This window comes from Nomascus leucogenys, chromosome 13 (genome assembly GCF_006542625.1).
Source record: "Nomascus leucogenys isolate Asia chromosome 13, Asia_NLE_v1, whole genome shotgun sequence".
Taxonomy (NCBI): Eukaryota; Metazoa; Chordata; class Mammalia; order Primates; family Hylobatidae; genus Nomascus; species Nomascus leucogenys.
The window spans coordinates 63,685,833-63,708,332 of NC_044393.1; the positions used below are offsets into that span (position 1 = coordinate 63,685,833).

Genomic DNA, 22,500 nt, shown 5'->3' on the forward strand with positions numbered 1-22,500 from the left:
ATATATTTGAACTCTGTTACCTTATTTTTGTGGCCTTATATACATCCAGTATGGACTATTAGTGTGAGACAAGCCAGTACATACCTTTATAGCTGAGACTATTGATATCCACATGTTTTATATTTTGACATATAAATGATCTTTATTTTTTTTTTTTTTCAGAAGTCCAACCTTAGTAAAAAATATACCTACCAGTTTAGGCTATGGAGCAGCTCTTAATGCCAGTTTGCAGGTAATGTACTTTCCCAGTTTTGTTGTATTTGAATGTTTAGGGCTTTTTTTTTTTTTTTTTTTTGGCATGTCTTTGTATTTAGGTGAGATTGTGATTGTTCTTAATAGTTGGTTTATCATCCAAGTTGTAGTACCTAGTACTATAGACAGCACTGGTTCTAATTCAAGCTACTTTTGATGTGAAGAAGCAAGAAGGACACCCTGTGGCAAAATCTGGAACATTCGGTTTTTCTGCAAATGCTAGATTGATAGAAGCTTTTGCAAATGCATGTGGCTATGCATTAATATTTATCCAGGCTGTCATAAATGATTTCACATCATAGTGTTGGGGAACATGGTGCTTGTGGCAAAAACTTTAAAGTTTAATTATAATATATAATTTTTATGCAGAGGAGGCAAATGTCAGGACTTCTTTATTTTGAGTTAAGTTCTGGTCATTTTTAAAAAGCAGAGCAACTGCTTATATTAAACTGGAGTATTTCATTACATGCGTGAATTCAACATTTCATTACGCCAAAGGTTGAAACATGAGTGAGAAAGTTTGCTGCAAGGACTATTGTTTATATTTTCACATCACACTTGATTTCCTTGCATCTCTGCCACAAGTAGCCAGTTAGGAATTTTTTTTCAATACATTTTCTTTTAATCCTTCTAAAATATCTATTTCCTTATTGGAACCCATTAAAAGGAGATACATGTTTTAAAAATTATTTTAAATGCCATTTTGAAAGTTGTTTTACACACTCTTCATTTCACTAGGCTGCCTTGGCAGAGAGCAGTTTACCTTTGCTAAGTAATCCTGGACTGATCAATAATGCATCCAGTGGCCTACTGCAGGCCGTCCACGAAGACCTCAATGGTTCTCTGGATCACATTGACAGCAATGGAAACAGTAGTCCAGGCTGCTCGCCTCAGCCGCACATGTAAGTGTGGTTAACAGACTCTCTAAAGGGAAGAATCTATATTAATATGCTTCTTAAATTTAGTATTTTTCTGAAGTTTTTACTGTTGTATAACTTAAATATATAAATTTAAGTGGAGTTAAATTATACCACGTTCATAATATGACAAAGTTTATCAAAATCAGTTTTAATACATTTTTTAGATTATCTCAAATGCCGTATCATTATTGTTCCAGCAGTCCTCTACAGATTCTTAGTACTACTAACGTTCTCTTGGGCATAAAGCAGTGTCTAAGATGAATCTACATCTTCTGGGTCATTATCACAGGTTGGTTTGTATGGTGCAATAAGAATATTCATGATGGAATAAGTTGTTATAATTTTTACTACTATTACAGGTCTCTAAACCATTTATGGACTGTAGTCAAGATATTGCCCGTTTTTATAAACTGTAAAATGCAAAGTTTAACTGTTACCCACAGTTTACATAGAAGCTAGTAAAGTGTAACTTTTTGCCTGTCTTATAAATCAGTGTAATTATATATTCAACTTTAATTACTGGTGCGTCTGTATTGGCAAGGTTTATATGTTATATTTTATGCAAGACTACGATTCCTATTAATATTTAGCAGCTAACTATATCATTAATTACTCTAAAATCTTTCCCCTACCATCTTTTTAATGGAGCTGAGAGAGTAGAAGTATTAAAAATTGATGTATTGTGGATTTCAGAAATGTGTATGACACTTTAAAAAATGCCTGGCTTTTTTCAATAGTGTCAAGCATATTAGTGTCTTGTTTACTAAAATGTATTGACCGTAGTAGAACTGAGCGTTCAGAGGAAAAAATTTGAATCTGAATAATGAAGTGTGTACACCATTTAGCTGCCAGGATGAGTTGTAACTCATGTCTATACTTCCTAGAATTAAACGTCACATACTTCTAATTACAAGTTATTGAGGTAAGATTAGTCCTTTCTCTTATTTTTATATTGTCTTCCTTTATTTTTCCATTCAGTATCTAGTAAAAGGTCTGAAAGAGAAATATACTCTTTATATGTACCCATTTTCACTTGACCTTTCACAGGGTATTATTTTTGTTGTCTTTTTAAGCATTTTATTCTGTTTGACATATTAATGTCTTTAAGATCATATGCCTAATTGCTTTATAGCACTTTTACTCTTTCACCTTTGCGAAAAAACACACTGTGAACATTAATGTGTTTCATCAGGTTCCAAACCATTACTTCTTCAAAATGGAAAAATTTGTCTTTTGGAAGTGTCTTTAGCTGTATTAAATAATACAAAAGAAGTAATAAAACTCGAAGTAGAAAGAACATGAATATATGCTCTTGAGAGTAGCAGTACTCTAAAACAAGGAAAGTGAGAAATCAGACAAAAGTTTTTATATCCCCGCTTTATCCTATCAGCCATGCAGTGGGTAGCTTGCAGCCTTTTACTTTCAGCAGTTCTCCTGAGTATGCTAATGCTCACTCCCTGTATAAAATGCTAAAGCAATAAAACTTTAAAGAGCAAACAAGAGTTAGATCCTGTTTTCTGCTTTAAAAAAAGACCTATTTCAGAGAAATAAAAGATGTTCCTAATAAAAGTGTTTAAGCTGTTGGTGCAACTTCCTGTGCTCATATGCAGTATATAGTGGTTGTTATAAACTACCTATAGAGGACATGTAAACACTTAGTTTTTAAATGTAATTGTCTGGTGCTAAAAATATTAAAATAAAAAATTAATGATTAATGAAATAGTTTATTAAACATTGTATTTTAGAACCTGAAATAATAATTGGGCTAAATTGTAGCATTGTTAGATGGGTATTGATTTTCATTTGGCAATTGCTACTTCAGATTTTTCATTTTATTATTAAAGTTTATGAAATATTTCAGAGAAATATTAGTATGTATTAGATAACATCTAAAAATTATACATATAATGTCCAGTGTATTGCTGCTATGGGTTTATAAAGTTAAAATGTTCATAGTTAATATATAACACATTTTATGCTTATATGAATTAGTGCATGTGAAAAATACTTATGGTTTCTTTTCCATAGATAAAAGGAAAGCTTGTCGAAAATAGATTTCAGAAAAAATAAAAATTAAAAGGAGTGTAAATTGTCCCTTTTTCTAAATTATATCAATTATAATCAAAATTTTAATTATCTTGCAGAATATTAAGTCAATATTCATTCTTAAATCTGTTTTTGCTGCTGTCATTAGGTTTTTGCATAATAGATGTCAAATATTTATGGAATATTTCAGTATCCTCTATCTTCACCTTTATAAAGTTTTAAGATGCTTGTACTTAAACCATGTTATGTATTTTATTAGGCAAAGGAAGAAATGTTGATATAATTCTCCCAATCAAAATTTGGTTGTATATAATTGAATGCATTTCAAAATACTTTGGAAATTAAACAGAAGTGAAATAATTTTTATAAGACATTTACATAGCATACTTATATATCCTAAATTGAAGTCATGTTACTTGTTTTAGAGGGGGGTAGTTATGCTGATGCAATTGTAAACAAGAGGAAGTAGGGCCTAGTGGTATCAGAACATAGGTTGTAATGCTGGATTGTCAGGGTTCCAATTCCAGATTCAATAGTTAATGGCCAAGTGGGATTGAGCATGTTACTTAACATTTCTTTCCTCAGCTTTCTCAGCTGAAAATGAGGTAAGTAATAATATAATGCTTCTTGTTTCATAAGATTCTTGCAAATGAAATGAGTGCCTGGAACATAATAATTGCTCCTTGTGTCTCTCATAGTGCTGTGTAAATAGGTACTGATTTATATTACTTCTTGTAATACCTCGCTGTTACTAAAAATGAGTCTATAAACAATATGAAAATATTTTTGTATTTTGCATTTTAATACTTGTTTCAAGGCACTCTGTAAGTTTGTGGTTAGTCATTGACAATCCATTTTCTTCTCCTTCTTTCTCCTCTTATAATTCATAAAGTAAGCAGATCCATAAAACTGAAACAACATGAGGCCAGGCATGGTGGCTTATGCCAGTAATCCCAGCATTTTCGGAGGGGAGGGTGGGAGAATTGCTTGAGGCCAGGAGTTCAAGACCAGCCTGGACAACATAGTGAGACCCTGTATCTACAAAAATAATTTTAAAAATTAGTTGGGTGTGGTGTGTGCCTGTATATAGTCCTAGCTACTCAGGAGGCTCAGGCAGGAGGATAGCTTGAGCCTAGGGATTTCGAGGTTACAGTTAGCTATGATCATGCCATGGAACTCCAGCCTGCGCCACAGAGTGAGACTCTATCTGTCTCTAAAAATAAAATAAAAAGTGAAACAATATGACACAAGGATTTGTTATAGGTAGCACATTACCTATATGTTATCTGAAGTTTTAGGCAATGAAAAACTCAAATAGAACAACACCAACCCAGAATCAGGGACATATCATATGTGTCTTGAAAACATTGAGTATTAGTTTTGACAGGAATTTAGAATATATAAGGGAATATAGAATTTAGAATATAAGAAGTGGGACCAGACTGCTGAGTGACTTAAGTATCAAGCTATGGTGTTTGTTTCCGTCAATATACAGCTTGTTACTGTTATCAGCTTGACTTTGACACAATCATAGCTATGCATTAGGAACAGTAATCTAAAAGTGTACTGAATGAACCATGACTTAATGAAACTCATGTATAGGAGGATATTCTGAAATTGGGAGAGACTGGAAGCAGAAAATTAATTCTTGCAGTATGTAATATCTAACATAAGTACAAGACTAGGAGTGGGGAGCAAAGAATCCATATAAGAAGTGCTGTGAAAAGAAATACCAGAACAAGACAACCAATTGAATGCTAGGGACAAAGAGGAAAATTGGGAAAATTCATAGCCACTTTAAAAGTCTGCAAAGAGAAATACAGGACACAAGAAGCAGGTTCAAAAGGGAAGATGAAGAATTCATCATTTTACTTGGGGAATCTAAGAACCTAAATATCGTTAGATTCAGGAGAAAACACTGATGATTTTTTTGATTAGTCTTTTAATTCAACTCCATTGTAGTAAAATTCTCCATGGTAGGATATGAATATATACCTGAGATTGGTAGAGAAGATGTTTTTTGAAGCATTAGAAGAGTGAAATAGATATGGTCTGGTGCTTCTTATAAATTGTGGAGAACAAGAGATGCCAAATTGTCATTTATATTCCATACTCCATATTTTAACCCTTTTCTTCCACTCCAGTTTTCACTTTATTCAGTGTCCTGAATAAAGGCCTCTTCCAAATTAATGCATTTATTTCGCTCACACTATTTGAATTTCTGCCCTTTCCCTTTTCTGGTTCCACTCTACTCTCTTACTTAAATTCTACCTTTCCTTACAGGACTAGTCCTATTTTTTTCCAAGAGGTTTTCCAAAGGAATTTTACTATCAGGACCATGCACTCTGCTCCACAATTCTAAAGAACTTGCTTCTTATACCACTATTTTGGACTAATACTTTGTGTACATGTGTGAGTGTGTGTGCACATACACATCCACCTGTGTTTATGCATACATCTGTGTTCATTTTTCAGATATCCCTACCTTAATGACAAGTCCCTTAAAGACAGAGATTATGTTTTAGACAAATTATAGTATAAGAAACCCCCAGCACATTCTACTATGTCAAGTAAGCATTCAGTAAAAGAATGATACTGATTATGAAAAATCAAATTGGAGATTACAGTTAATTAGAAATGGTTTGACTTCACAAAGTTATACTTACAGGAGTATAAAATCCAGGGTTCTCCCAGAATCTTGAAGAAGGGAGAACAAAAGAGATTTTAGGAAGAACAGATGAGTAAATATAATGTTCATTTTTATCTGGGAGCTAATAAAATTTTTTAAATATTGGTAGACTATACTTTTTAAGTTTTATTTTTAGTTTTAATTATTTAATTAATATGTATTTTATAACCATTCCAATTTATGTGAGTAAAAAGTGGCTTCCCACTTTGAGTAGAATGAGGCCCCTTCACCTCATTCATAATTATCATCTCAGACCTTGTTAAATTTTATTTACATTGTTGAAAGCAGATTGAAAGCAATTATCAAACTTTATGCAATATAAATCAGATGAATGTTTAAGGGGATTTCAGCAAAAAGTAGGAAAGGTTAAAGCCAGGTGAAATTGTATAGATTCTACATAATAATTTTTTGAAACTTCTTTGATGTTTTGACTCAACTACTTGTTGATTCAAAGTACTTGACTTTTAAAACATTTCTATTTTCTATTGCTGTTCAAGGAGTCCTAGAAACATCCATGGTATGAATAAGGGAAAATGATACTTTAAGTGTCTGAGCTGAGTATCATTACAATTTATAATATTGTTCCCTTATGCACCTGAATGCAATATTCCCTTTTTCAGAGTTATATAGAATATGAATTAAAAATGACTAGCTTCCTATTTTTTATAGACATTTACCTCTAAAAATGTTTAAAAGGTTAGGATTGATGCTATCTTTAAGCTGAAATAATTTGAACTTACTGTCTTCTCTCATGTATTGGACTTAAGTGAGTGACAAGAGAAGAAAACATGTAGACTAGACCTGGAAGATGAACGCATACTGATACAATCAATCCATTTCTTGTCTACTTCCCAACCTACCATGTTTAGTTCTACTCAGTTGTTTCTTTTTGTTTTAAGTAATTGTTTCTCCTCATTCTCAATAAGTTGGTTCAGATTTGCTGTTTTTCCTCATATAAAATGTTAAATGAGATTCCCATTTTTATATTTTCAAATGTTGTGTCTAGAGATCAAAATAAATGTTCTTCCCTAGCTGGTTTTGTATTGAGGGCTTTACTCACAAAGCCTCCCATTGTCATGTCATTCCCCTTTCTGATTATTAGAGTCTCCTACTGTTGAGTTTTCAGATCCTTTCTTATATGTCATTCCTGACTCCTCTTAGCCTCTATGTCGTTTCAAAGTTTTGCTTGCTAAATATTCTATATTCATTTTTGTATATTCTATATTATTTTCTCCTGTTGGTAAAGCAAATATTTGAAGCTTGAGAGTTAAAAATCTTTTATATAGAATGTTAATATATTGGATATAAGATAAGAAAATTAATTTATTGTGTCCTTAGAAGGCAAACCCTTAGGAGAAGAAAATAAAAGGCTGAGGTGTCATATAAAAGGAGTAATGTAGTATTATTTCAGAATTGCAATAGAGATCATAAGATTGTTTTTAATTTGCATGTCAAATACCTATTCAACATGCTCCAGAACTTTGTATACATCACATACCCGGTTCATCTTTACAACATCCTCTTCTTCTTCATAGCCTCAGTTGTTAAATCATTTCAATATTATACTTTGGCCTCTCTTGTTGATAATATTTTGCCCCATAGATAGCTAAAAGGGGCTCCTAGACCCCCACTGGATTAAACAGTATTGAAAATCTAAACTTTGAATTGTCATAAAACATAATGAAAATATAAGTATATAATATTACATTTCTTCCTTCTATTCTCTTTGGCTGCCTTAAAATTTAAATTGCTATTTGTAGGCACATGTAGAATTTGCAGATCCTACATCTTTGGTTGCTGATATTTTATATAAAATCCCTACAGATCTTAGATCTCTCTGTGGACAAAAGCATTTGAAATTGGAGTGGCTCTGTATTTCAGAGGAAAGCAGTTGGAAGTGACTGACAACTTGAGCAAATGGAATGCTCTTTCTCATTGTTTTCATTCCTGTTAAGCCTGTACTATTTTTGCTGATGTTTTGGATCATTATGTTGCATTGCGAAACTCTAAACATGAAAGCTTTTTTTTTTGCCTCACATATGTTTTCATAGATTTTTTAATTAACAATTTTTCAGTCAACTTTATTTTTTTTCTAACATTTCTGGTCCTCTTATAATTTTTCTTCTGATTTAATTCCATTTTTATTTAATCTCTAAACTTTTTGATTAACTTTGCTAGTTAGCTTTGAGATCTCTTTCCAAAGTGATTGTACAGAACTTATGATTATGCCAGCTCTTTATCATCTCATCTTTTTTTTTAAGTGCTACAAGTGTGGATCAGTAGCTGCTGTTCTTTTTTACATTATTCCAGTCCCCATATGTGGCACTTACAACTCATTCCAGTTCCTCTTAATAAAAAGATCCTCCCAGAGATACAGTGCCTTTAGCTAAAAAGTGTTATATCCCCACCGTGCCAATTGTGGAAATTTGTGGGTTCCTATAGGGTTTTGAAGGATTTTTATAGAACTATACAGATGATATCTGACATCCGTGGTGTGAATTCCCACAATTTAGGCAAAGTGTGTCAGAAAACTTTTAGCTGACAGTATTGTAGCTTACTGCTTCTGTTTTATATCTAAAGAAGGTACTTTGTTAGAAGATACAACTTCATTTGCACTAACACTAGTTGAGCCTTAAAAATTTCCTTTCTCTAACGGTCAGAAAATGATTACTGAATTGTTAAAGAAGGAATAATGCTTCAGTGTTAACTTTTTCCTACTTTCAGTACCAGGGGAAAAAAAATGAAGATCTTATGTACTGCTATGGTATTTTAATTTCAGCTTTCAACATAGGACTTGGGAAGTGGATGTATGTTGGTAACCAGAGGCATTTAATAAATAAAGAGACTTACGTAAAGTCAACTGTTATTTCAGAATATTCCTTTATGTGAAGGTAATTTACATGATAAGAAATTATGTCTTAATGTATGTTAAAATTATGTGCATTTTGACTGCTCTGGCAGAATTTAAAATTTACCACTCACAGAAGTAACATGTTATACTTGAATATTTCAACACCAAGAAACACAGGGTTACTACATTCCATAGGCAGTTTCTATCATTAGAATAGCATTAAATAATTTATATAAGCAACAGATGATCAAATCATTTCACATAACTACTGAAAACTAACATTGTTTAGTTTGTTCAACATTATCTTCGTTTTGAAGACAAAATGGAGTAAAATCAGCAAGACACTTAAAAGGTAGGAGGACAAGTCATCATTGATCACACAATGTTATCTTACTATAAAAAAATGTATATTTGCAACATTAGATCTGTGGTTCCTTTTGTTAATTAGCAAGTCAAAGAAAGAACATGGTGCGCTAGATTTAGAATAAAAAGTACATATTGTTGACTGGGTGCAATGGCTCATGCCTGTAATCCCAGCACTTTGGGAGGCCGAGGTGGCAGATCACCTGTAGTCAGGAGTTCGAGACCAGCCTGGCCAACATGGCAAAACCCCGTCTCTACTAAAAATACAAAAATTAGCTGGGCATGGTGGTGGGGGCCTGTAATCCCAGCTACTCGGGAGGCTGAGGCAGGAGAATCGCTTGAACCCAGGAGGCAGAAGTTGCAGTGAGCCACTGAGATCACGCCACTGCACTCCAGCCAAGGTGACAGAGCAAGACTCCATCTCAAAAAAAAAAAAAGTACATATTACTTTTACTCCTTATTCCATCTGATGTTTAGAACTAATAGAGTATATAACTAAGCAAAACTCAACTCAGGAGAAAGCCAGAGTGTGAGTCAGTTCTGTGGTTTAATTTGAGCAAAGGAATAGTTTCAGCAAAGCAGTCAGTCTCAGAAATTAGGCAGACCTAGTGACATGAGCAATATGTAGTCCAGGTGGAAAGTAGCCTCTGTAAAGGTTTTCCAAGAGACAGCTTCACCAGGAGCCGGCAGTGGATGGGTAACAACTCCAGTAGGGCAGTTTGGTAATAGGAAATAGATAACAGGTGAGAAAAATGGGTAAGCCACATCCAAAAGAGCGGCCACAGCAGTAGGGCTCAACTACAGGACTTTGAGGTCAAGATCTTCAAGGAGCCAGAATGCAAGTTAACAAATGTAATTACAGATAAACTGGAACATACACCCCATATACTCATATTACCTATCTGACTTTTGACTGAAACTTGGTCCAACAAATAAGGCAATAATACAATTTTTGGATTAATGATTCAAAGGAGAATTGGAGCAGCAGCAAGACTGACTTAACGGCAAAGTGTCAAGATGTGATTTAGACTTTATTTGTCTGGCCAACAGATTAGAACTATAAGGGTCCTTAGATCCACAGCTGAATGTTTGTTGATAGTCTTCATTTATGAGACACAAATTGGAATGGTACCAATTGTATCTCAGTGGCCAACTAATTTGTTTCTGAGATTGGGCACAATATATTTGTACTTATCAATGATGAAAGTAATTACATCTATATTTTCATTTTATTACAGCTGTTTTGGTCACAACTATCACTTTTATAAAGTCGAATAGAATGATAAATCCTGAAGAATTTCATTGTGTTTTTTAAAAATTGACTCTACAGCAAAACTATCTGAAATCATTTGGGAGTGAGCCTAAATCATGTAAAATCTAGTTCCTTTAAACAATATTGCATAAATTTAAATACATTTCAATATAATGTTGAAGGTAAGAGCAGGAAATTCTAGACAAATGTTGATATACATATATATGCATGCAGTTTATAAAATTATGTTTCACTGACTTTGACCCACCTTTTTGTTGTTTCTTTGGACTGATACTTTTTTTTTTTTTTTTTTGAGATGGAGTTTTGCTCTTGTTGCCCAGGCTGGAGTGCATTGGCACGATCTCAACTCAATGCAACCTCTGCCTCGCAGGTTCAAGCAATTCTCCTGTCTCAGCCTCCTGAGTAGCTGGGATTACAGGTGCCTGCCACTACACCTAACTAATTTTTTTATATTTTTAGTAGAGACGGGGTTTCACCATGTTGGCCAGGCTGGTCTCGAACTGCTGACCTCAGGTGATCCACCCGCTTTGACCTCCCAAAGTGCTGGGATTACAGGCATGAGCCACCGCACCTGGCCAGACTGATACTGACTTTAAATGGAACTTTATAACTCCACCATGGAATCAGATCTCTTGAGTTGTAAGATGTAATTATAAACTGGCATCATTGGGAATGGAAATATATCTTAGAAGAGAAAATTTCATCACAATTATCTGAAAATAATATTCCTTTGCCATCAATGCTAAGTGGCTGCAGTTTTTAGAAAATAGACTAAGGGATGATAACATTTTTATCCTGGCTTATGATGAAAATTAAAATTTATTTTGATATTTATCATTAGCCAGGGAGAAGAGGTGTGGGAAATTTAGTAGGGCATTTTCTACTTATATCCTGGATAAAGGAAACTATACAGTTAATATGGAATGCAGAATCATTTGTTCACTCCAATTTTTGAATCCCCTTTTCATAATTGCACATTTCTGTAAGAAGGAATATTTTCGTTTTCATCAAGGGATAAGGAGGAGGATTATTTCTGTAGAACTGAAATGATAGTCTGAGTACTGTCCTACTGGCAGCTACTACATGCAAACTCATTGAAATAAAAACAAAGATCAATTCATTTAACACTAGAATTTTTATGTCAAACGTTATTTTAATTTACCAAAGAGAAAATCTTGAAAGATAAGAAATGGGAATAAGGAACTACATAAGTAATAACTCTGTTGTATAATTTCTTAGCTGATAAAAGTTAAGAACATCTTTTTTCATTTCTAGTAGTTTTAATTGGACATCTTTCTTATTCAGTCCTATAAATACGAGAGCTAAATACTTTTCTAAAATCTACTTAAATTTAGAATGTAAAAATCTAAATTTTTGTGGAGAAAACCTGGTTTATCCTTTCCAAAGAATAAAATCTTAAGTAGAATGAAATAATTTATTTATGACTGTATAATTAACTTTACTCACATTTATGTTATCCTTAGATCAGCTCTCATTTTTAAAACTGTTAATATGATTTCTGTTAAAAGTGAACTTTTCTACTTAAAAGTTTAATGTCACTTATATTATTAGCTTTTTTCTGTGATATGTTAATTAAACTAAAACATTTCCCAAGTAGAAAAACAAAATATTACTCTAAAAGTTACATAGCTTTAAGAAATGAATTGTGTGTATCATTTCAACCTGACTTCACACAAATGGAGATAACTAAACTTGTCGTTTTCATGAATCTAACACCAAATTCCAAAAATAATTATATAATTTCCTTTATATATACTAGAAAAAAGAGTAAAATTGAATTTCCATAATTTCCATTTTTATATAAGCTTCCTAAATGGGCATCAGTTATTTTACCAGTTTTCCTGTGAAACTGTGTCTTTGAAAAAAAAATTACTTTTTTTGTATGTTCTGTTTGACAAGGTTATATTTTCCAACGTATCAGTCAATACTGGTTAGCTACTCAAAAGTAACAAACGAAAACAAAAGTTAAGCCCAGGAAAAGACATTTAAATAATCCTGTGCTTATATTTTGAATTCATTTTACATCTTGAAAACAGCAATGTTATAGAGTAAGAATGAGGGTTTTGCCATTGGCAAATTGGAGCTAATTTAAATGAAAATTTATTCAATCACATATGAAATTGATAAAGTGCTAATCATGTATTTATTTTTGAATGCTTAGATACAAAGAGTTGTCATTAATTCAATAATCTTGTGCCAAGTACTGAAGATTGTAGATGGTTAAAAGAAAATCTCATCTTTTTACAGCATTTTTTTAATCTAGAAGGTTTTGATGCTATTTTGAGAAGTAGTCAAAATCTATGCATATCAATGGAGAACATATGACTATAGCAATACTCAGTCTATTTTGATATTTTTAAATGTCATTAATTAACAGTTAGGACATAACAGTATATAAGAGGCAAAGAAGAATTCGTAGGATTATAAACATTTTCTTTATTTTGTTTTATTATTATTATTATTATTATTATTATTATTTTTTGAGACAGAGTCCCACTCTGTAGCCAAGGCTGGAGTGCGGTGGCGCAGTCTTGGCTCATTGCAAGCTACGCCTCCCCGGTTCAGGCGATTCTCTTGCCTCAGCCTCCTGAGTAGCTGGGACTACAGGCATACACCACCAGGCCCAGCTATTTTTTTTTTTTTTTTTTTTTTTTTTTGTAGTTTTAGTAGAGACAGGGTTTCTTCTTGTTGGCCAGTCTGGTCTCGAACTCCTGACCTTGGAGTTTTTATTAATGTATCCACCACCTTATAATGTGATCCACCCGCCTCGGCGTCCCAAAGTGCTGGGATTACAGGCGTGAGCCACTGCACCCGGCCTAAAACATTTTCTACTGGAGCTAATTAATGTATTCCACCTAAGTTAAAAGTATCCAAATTAAATTAAGTAGAAGTAAGGATCAAGACACTTTAAAATCAAGGATTTGAACAAGTCTATACTGAATGGGTAACAGATGCTTAGTTCAAGGCCTACAGATATTTCAGTATATTTAATATGTTTCTCAAAGTACTATATGTGTAAGTTCATTTGACAGGATAAAGATTGCTATATTGGATGAAATAAAACCAGTTTCCATAACAAAATTGAAGCATCAGAGTCCTAACACTGTTTCTGAGGATAGCTTTTTGAGTGTTCTCTGGGGAATAACATTTTTTAGAGTAATGATCCATGATTACTATAGAAGTATGTTATAACCTTCAGGTGTGCTAGGACAGGTGCCAAGGCTAATCTTATCCATAGGGTTTTTTAAAAGATGTATTTTTTTGTAAAAAGTTGGTTATTACTTTTAAAAGGTATGCTATTTGAATGTATTGGATATTTTCTCAAATAACTATAATTATAAGAAGAAAAGGTATAAGGGAACTGCCTGCAATTAGTAAACCACATAAAAACAATTTTAATCTAGTCTAAAATTTAGTCTTGCTTTATAGATGTTTGATAAAATTAACATCACATTGCTGGAAATTGCCCATATTGTAGGTATGAGTCATAAATTTTAAGTTTTTATTAACAGCCTTTGTTGACATTTGTCATAAATGAGGTCAGGAGATTGAGACCATCCTGGCCGACATGGTGAAATCCCATCTCTACTAAAAATACAAAAAATTAGCCAGGTGTGGTGGCGTGTGCCTGTAGTCCTAACTACTCAGGAGGCTGAGGCAGGAGAATCGCTTGAACCCTGGAGGCGGAGGTTGCAGTAAGCCAAGATCATGCCACTGCACTCCAGCCTGGGTGACAGAGCAAGAATCCGTCTCAAAAAAAAAAAAAAAAAAAAAAAAAAACAAAACTTAAGACTTAAAATCTTTATTGTTAACTTCATGGAATTAATAAACACTACATTTCTAAGAAGACCTGATTGAATTTACATTGTGCCAGTGAGTCTCTCATAAGTGATGACAGTATATAAATATTCTAGTCATTAACATTTGGTAATATCTAAATAAGCAAAGAAGAGAAAATATACGATTCTACTGTTTAACATCTATTGACTTAAATTTTGAACATCTCAGTTTAAGAGAACTTTATTCATAGTACTTTTTTATTCTAAAGAAAAACAGAAACTGTTTATAGAACCTTTGACTTAGTCCTAAGTAAGGAGAAAATGAATAAAATTTACATTCCTCTAGGGAATATACCGTGTGACCACAATCAAAAAGGATAAACTTTCCCTTTATAATTTGACTGTTTACTTTAGGGTATAGGCAAGCATTAACATTACTTCTGCCTTTCATTAGTGCCTTAGGTACTTGTAAATTTCACAACAAAAGCGACACATATCTTTAGGCAACAAATTTGTTTATCGGTATATCAGTGTAGTTAGTCCTCTGTGTTTTTGGAATATACCATTAATGAGGGTGCCTGTAAAACGGTGAGATTACACTAATCAACTGCTACTTTGCAATGTTTTCAAGTAGAGGCTTGCGAAGTTGAATGACCCACAGATGAGTTTCATTCATTTAAATTGGATAAACATTTACTGAACACCTATTGTGTGCATCATACTCTGCTAGAAACTGTGGCAGATGATCAGTGTCTACAGAGGTAAAACTCTAATAGACGGATAAGTACATAGGTAGTAATAGAGACCAAGTGAAGGAATGAAGAGAGTTGCAAACAAATTGTGAAGCTGACGTAAGCATGCACATGCACACAGGGAATCGGAAAAGACTTCATGAAGGATGTAATTTTGAGTTAGGCTTAACATGAAGTCAATTTTTAGGTTGAACTTTATGAAATTATTCATATTTTACTGTTTTTTTTCCTAAAAAATAGCCATCTTGAATATTTCAACCTAGTATTCAGCAGAGATGAGGAAAGGCAGGATAGATGTAAAGGACATGAGGAGATGAGCAAAGATGACTAAAGCATGGGTTTCGTTCAGAGAACAATGACTCCTTTGCCTCAGGGCGGGCAGCCTGCCTGGATGGGGATACCTGTAAGATGAGATTGCCCAGGAGTTTCAAAGCCATATCTTACAGCTCATTAATTTCCAAGCTGCTGATATGGTAGGGACATTTCTTAAAGTTATTTGGAGATGCTTAGCAAGACCTTCAAGGGTATATGTTACCTACTTTTAAAAAGCCCTACATGCTTTCTTTTTTGCTACTTCTCTCTGGAAATAGATGACTTTTTTTTTTTTTTTTTTTTTGCTTGAGAAACTAGCAACACTTTATGCCCCTTCCTTCAATATTCAGTTTTAAAATACATTTTTTCCTTAAAATGCTATAAGAACACAGATGAAAAATTAAAAATAAATAAAATGTCTGGAGACCACACATCAATGTTAGTGTGGCCATTGCTGTTACTAGCATCTTAATCACAGAGAAGACTGTGGGGAAATTTGTTTTCAGAATCTTTTCATCTTCAATTTCTAATATCCAAACTTTCTGAGATTCACTTTCATTGTTCCCGGAGCAATTAAAATAACAAATATAAAGATTCATAGAGGTTGCTTGAGAATCATGAAAAGTTAAGATGTATTTTAACTATTCATTGATTTTTAACTTTCAGTATTTTTGACAGATTTAGGCTCTTCTATCTCCTTGGTAGAGCATAAAAAGAAATATTTCATGTACATTGTAAATTTATAGAGTTCAGTGATGTGATCTCAGCTCACTGCAACCTCCACCTCCCAGGCTCAAGCAATCTGCCTGCCTCAACCTCCTACATAGTTGGGATCATAGGCACCTGCCACCCTGCCCGGCTAATTTTTATATTTTTAGCAGAGATGGGGTTTCACCATGTTAGCCAGGCTGGTCTTGAATTCCTGACCTCATGTGATCTGCCCGCCACGGCCTCCCCAAGTGCTGGGATTATAGGCGTGAACCACCATGCCCGGCCTACGTTGTAAATTTAAAAGTAGTAAATGCAAAACCTTTTTACTCCACAACCTATAGATTCTTCACTTCTTTCCACCATTTCTAATCCTACCACCTTAGTAGTCTGACCATCGTTAACTTATTACATTGTTTTAGTAAGTCCCCATTTGGTAACTCTGCCTGCAGTGTCCTACACTAAGCCTGTATTTTGCAAATTCATCTTCATAAAACTCTTCTACCTTTTCGTTATCCTGCTCAAAAACCATCAATAGCCTTTGAGCAGAGATTAAATTTAAACATCATGAAATGCAACTCAAAGGCCTTCTCATCATCTGACCTCATTCTGCTATTCTAACACACACACAAACACACACATTATCACCAGCCCTCCTTCCCCCATGCACTCTCAGCGTTCCCATAACGTGTCTACGATTCTCCATTTTCCCTGTTTCTACTTGGAATGTCCTCTCTCTCATCTCTGCATAATAAAAATTTTCACCTATTACAAAGCCTACGTGAAGCTACACCACTCTCCTTCATAGAGCATTCACTGATTGAATTGTCAGAATTTATCTCCCCTTTTATAATACTTTATCTACTGTGGCATCGATCACATTCTGCCTTGTGTCAAAGTTACTTGTATATATGTCTTACCTCCTCTATTAGACTGAAAACTTGATGATAACAGGACCCCTTGTCCATGCAGCCCCTATCCCAGAGGTTTACATACAATGTCTATTAACTGGATTTTTTTTTTCCACTTCTAACAAGAAGTAACTTTTATCCTCCTAGAAGTACTTCAATTTCAGTTACTGACTTTGTACCTCTGTCAGGGAATAATAACAAACTTTATATCTCTCCATTCCTCAATATTTCTTTTCCTCCAGTTGTCTAAAGAACTTCCAAATATGTTTCTAAATCTCACAAATGTAAATTAAATTAAATTAAATTAGGAGCTGGCTATGCCTTTTTAAAGCAAGAAACATAAATTGGTGTTTTTTTGTAGTAAGGAAAAGGTTGTGTGTACTGAAAGGATCAATTAAATTTGAAGTCTTCTATTTCATGGATAGAACAATTTTTAAAGCATTTGCAATGAATTCCTGGATTCTGGTTTGCATAAATATTCATTATTTGCCAAATGGGTAATTTGCATTAAAACCAAAGTTGATGTTACTTCAGTGCCCCCTTAAAGGAATGTGATGTTTTATCAGGCTTAGAAAAACTACTACCAAAGTAGACATAAGTCCCTTCTATCTGTGACCTCCTGTGGCAAAGGTTTGTACTCTTTAATCTGTAATAATACAAGTACTTGGCATATTTTAGGTGCCCAGTAAATAAATGAATCACTGGAAAGACTATACCCCTTACACTCCCGCCTTAAGCTATCTTAAAAATTTACTGGGAGGCTGAGGCAGGAGAATTGCTTGAACCCGGGAAGGCGGAGGTTGCAGTAAGCCGAGATCACACCACAGCACTCCAGCCTGGGCAACAAGAGCAAGACTCCATCTCAAAAAAAAAAAGTTGAAGAAAGTAGTGCATAAATTTCAAAACAGTTGGGGAAAAATGGCATAATGAATGTCTGAACCATCTAGAGGAGATCTTCAAATCCAGAAAGGGGATTTTATCACTAGGATAGTCAAGAATTTCTCTCTTATTTCCATCTGAACTTGCTCTTACTTTATTGTTTTTAATGAATTATATTAAGAATACATGTGTTTTAATGCTGTTAGAACATTGGCATTTTTCTTAGAGGCAGGTAAGTTTTCCAATTGTTAACGCCTGTATCACTTAATTGCTACTTTTCTTAGGACACTTAGGGCTGGCAATCTTGTAAATTTATTCTTCTTATACTAGACTACAAGCTCTTTGATAGATATTAAGAACCTCACTGTGCCTTATATATAGAAGATACTCAATGAATTTTTGTTAAATTAATGATTGGCAATAGGAGATAATGTTAATATGTTATTGGCTTTTCCTGTCAAAGTGAGATTGATGCTCTTTACATCATTATAGATACAGGGGACTAGACTCAATCCACAGCATAAAGGAATTCCTGGAGGAAAATTTTACTTTCTAACGGGCTTATGTATATTGCTACATCTTTTAAAATTTTCATTATTTAGTCATATTAAGTTAATCTATTTAAGATTTTTCTAGCTATATGTATATTATCAGAACTTCATAAGCCCCAACATGCATAGCAAATGTGATGCAGGCCTGGATCAATGCATGTGTGTTAATGATTTTAATGACAAGCTAATGATGAGGCCTGTGATGGATGACTGAGAATAAATGTAGGAGCACTATGTACAGAGCATTTCAATGATGGCTCCTCTACTTTGAAATTTACTTTCTTCTATTGATCTGAAAGTGATCTGAGACATAACCTGGCCTTTTAGCTTAGTATTTTAGTGACCCAGAATTTGTTGGTAAATAATTTCTTGAAATAACTATAGCAATATGTTGTGTTATTTTGTTTCCTTTTATTACCTTAAATATACTTTTAAGGAAATGTGACTAGTCATTAATAACTCTAATTCCAGGCATCTGATATGTGAGGCACATATATCTTTGTTTCATGACGTTTTTGATACAGTAATAAAAATCTCACTTTAGGGAGAGGTACTGAAATACTTTTAGAGCTAACGAAGCTCATACAATGTTTAAAAATTAATTTCTGTATTTATACTATACTTTCTTCCAAAAAAGGTTATAAGGTTATTATATATTATGACTGTGTTCAGTGTTTATTGATCACTTATGATCCAGGCACTATTTCAAGTGTTTTACATATATGCAAAATAATTTAACCCTTATAATGAGTGTATAAGGTAGTCACTTTTTTCTCTGCTTTATGGGTAAAGAAATGGAGATACAGAGAGGTTAAGTAGCTTTTCCAAGGTTGTGTAGCTAGGAAGTAAAGGAGCCAGGCTTCAAACCCAAGTATTTTATCCTCAAAGCCCACTATATTCTTAACCACTTAATCACTGCTGCATGACTAAAGACTATAAATGAGGTGCCTAAACTGTTCAGTATTACTTTATACCACACTTGGAAGTTAATCAAAATACTAAATACATAAAATGTAGCACGGTAAATTATATTCTTATAATTAAAAACCTGTAGATAATTCTACATGGGAAGAAGATTCATAATGAAGAATTGGTGAGCACAGAGGAGAGTTTCTTTAAAGGGATTCTTTTATTTTATTTGAATTGTCAGGGATGTTTCTATGTTGGATAGAAGCATTTTTGTAGAAGAAAACCTAATTATCCTATGGTAGTGTAACACCTGGCACCTTGAAGAATTTGCAAAAATGAACACTACAGAAATATCCACTTTTTCTTTCGGAAATAAATTTAATGGCTCTCATATCCTGTAATGGGGCAAAAAGAGAAAGAAATTGCTAATGGTCACAAGAAGAGATTAATTCTGTATTCATCCTGCAACCCACAAAAGGCATGTGGCTTCATTGTGTTCCATTTCTTTTGAGTTGGCATATAACTTGACAAGTGAAAACATGGAGCACTTTGAGATCCAAAAATGAGAAACCTAATATAAATAGAGATAATTATAATAGAAATTTTATTTTTATTGAAAAGTATTCCACCAATTTATAGGCATAGGTACTGTAACTTTCAAGCAATTTTATTTTCTGGAATGTTGAAACTTCTCTTGCTACTTTTTATTTCTTTCTCTGATATTATATTGATGGCAAATAGATCTTTTAAAAATTGAGCATTAATAATTATTGACTTTAGTTTGCTTTATTTTAGGAAATTAGCAGCCTAACATTGTAGCCATTGGGGAAAATTTTATTTACAGCTTTTCCAGCTCTGTTATCTTTTTCACTAGTTCTGAATGGAAAATATCCCAAGGATACTTAATTTCAGAAAGATATCTTCTCTTTTAGAATTAGTACAATGAAACTCTTAATGCTTTCATGGCACGTAATTTATTCACTCAACACGTATTTACTGTGTGCTATGTGTAATGTCTCCTAAGCTGTGAAGTTCACAGTCTTGCTTGGCAAGATAAGGTATAGCTGCCAGTAGAAAGAGTTAAGTGACAGTGCATGTGATTAAGGCAATATGGGGTAGCAGAAATAACAAGGTTCCAAGAAACATTCTAGAGGCCAGCGTGTGTGTTAGTCTTTGCTGTGCCTGTATGCAGACACTTGGACAGTCACTCCTTTACTCATCTGTAAAATGGGAAGTCAAATAACAATATCGTTACATTAGATGCAGTTTCAGGATTCAGCATCAGAATGACCAAAAAATGCTTTGGAGGTTCAGAGTAGATCAATGAAATTTGGACAGGTTGAAGTCTTTAGGAAGTAGACATAGAGTGGGTTGATCCTTAAGTGGTAGACAGGATGTGTGTGAATAGGCAGAGCAGGGTAGAAGGATGTTCTGTGTATACACGGAAAGTTGAAACGGGAAACACAGCCTGAGTCTCCATGAAAAATGTCTTGAAGTAGGAACTGAGCACAATGTTTCTGGGATGATGTTTTGAGTCTGGAATGGAAGTTATTATTCAGAAATACTGTTGTATGTAGATAGGTGGAGGTCAGATCATAGTTTATTGAGAATGGCTGAAGGGTTTTGGCTTAATTCTATTTCAACCCCCTGTGTCTCAGTTCAGACATATTTTTGTATAGGGCAGTGGCATAATGAAATAAATAAAAGTTCTTGCATTTTAAAATTTTCTGAGACTACAATAGAACATACCACTTTAGTCATTCTTTTAAAAAATTTTTCTTTATGTGCTTTTTTTAGAGACAGGGTCTTGCTATGTTGCCCAGGCTAGCATTCCTCCCACCTCAGCCTCTCAAGTAGCTGGAACTACAAACATGGCTTCTATGTGCTTGTTTCTAAATAATACATCCTACTTGTTATTCCTCTTTATCAAGAACTTGAGATTTTTCCACAAGGTTCTTTACTCAAATAAAACCCAACCCAGAAAGGTTAACCCAAATGAACCAGATGCATATGATATTGCAGTGCTTTTGCTGAGGAACCAGTTGAAATGCAGCAGGGAATTCAGAAACTGTCAGAGGAGGGGGACCTCCGAGGTCTTCTCAAGTGTCCTGAGTATATTAAAACACACTCCTGCACAAGAGCTCACATCTGTATTCTAAAACTATGGGATGCCCAAAATAATGTTTATTGTCTTGAAGGCAGTCGCCTAGACCACTGCTAGAGATCCATGTATGTGGCTTGACAGTAACTCAGTATCTATTTAGAAATACTCAGCTATTAAAGCCTGAAAGTTTTGAATATTCGCAGGTCATTTGTGAGACCTAATTAGAAAAAGGTGCTATTATATTAACCTTAGGAGTTTATTCTAATTATTTCCAGTACTTAGGGTTTAGCATTCTCTAAAATGTTCTGAATCCCAGATTAAACCAGGAAAATCTAAAATTATAAATTCAACTTATAACTATTATTAAATCAAAATGTCATTTTTTATAAAAGTCATTAAATGAATATGAACTTTCACAAGTAATCTCATTAGAAGATTTCATTTGTATATTTTAGAGGGTACTTTGGGAATATTAACATTATATTTAATAAATGTTTAAAATTCTGCACATGTCTACATGATACTGTAATATACTGGTTGGTTCATCTATTATTTTACTCAAACTATTGGCTAGTTCATTGAACCATTTATTCAAAGTAGTTGTTGAGTTCAATTGGTATCTTTTTTTTTTTTTAGTCAGAATAGTTGGGTTAGTCTTTAAAATAACACTGGTAAACATCTCTTATGGATTTGGGCTTTTACTATTCTGAAATCACCTATGGGTATACACTCATACACAAGCACACATGCTTATGTGCAGATCTTTCCCCCTCTCCCAGTGGTGCATGTTTTCCCAACAGCACATTTCTAACTTGCAAATCAGCTATGGAACATTTTATTAGGACCAAATAGTTTATTTATCACATAAAATAGTATCTACAAACTAGTCATATGCATAGAGTCCTATTTTTTTATTTATAAGTAATTCTTTAATACATAGTTATTTGGGGGCTTATGGTTTTATTTTATAATTTGTCATGCAGGATAAAAAATAGTACCTTGGAGACTTAAAACTATGATAGTTTTCCTTATATAAATAATATAGTGCTTTGGATTTAGCATGAAACATAAGCATAATAACTTCAGTTTCATTAACTATCAATGACAAACTCTTGGCTTTTTATTTGTATTGGCTACAATGTAATTTCATGATTTACGCCACAGTGTGCAATAATGGCCT

At 33.6% G+C, this 22,500-nt stretch overlaps 1 protein-coding gene across 2 annotated transcripts in view; it reads left to right on the forward strand.

The window, feature by feature from the left end:
- The window catches only part of FOXP2 (forkhead box P2), a 405,995-nt gene that overhangs the window by 376,070 nt on the left and 7,425 nt on the right, over positions 1 to 22,500 (forward strand). For both annotated transcript variants that reach the window (XM_030826322.1, XM_003261215.4), the window contains 2 exons: positions 163 to 232; positions 991 to 1,154. In XM_030826322.1, the coding sequence (XP_030682182.1) occupies positions 163 to 232; positions 991 to 1,154 (234 nt within the window). The remainder of the gene's footprint in view (positions 1 to 162; positions 233 to 990; positions 1,155 to 22,500) is intronic.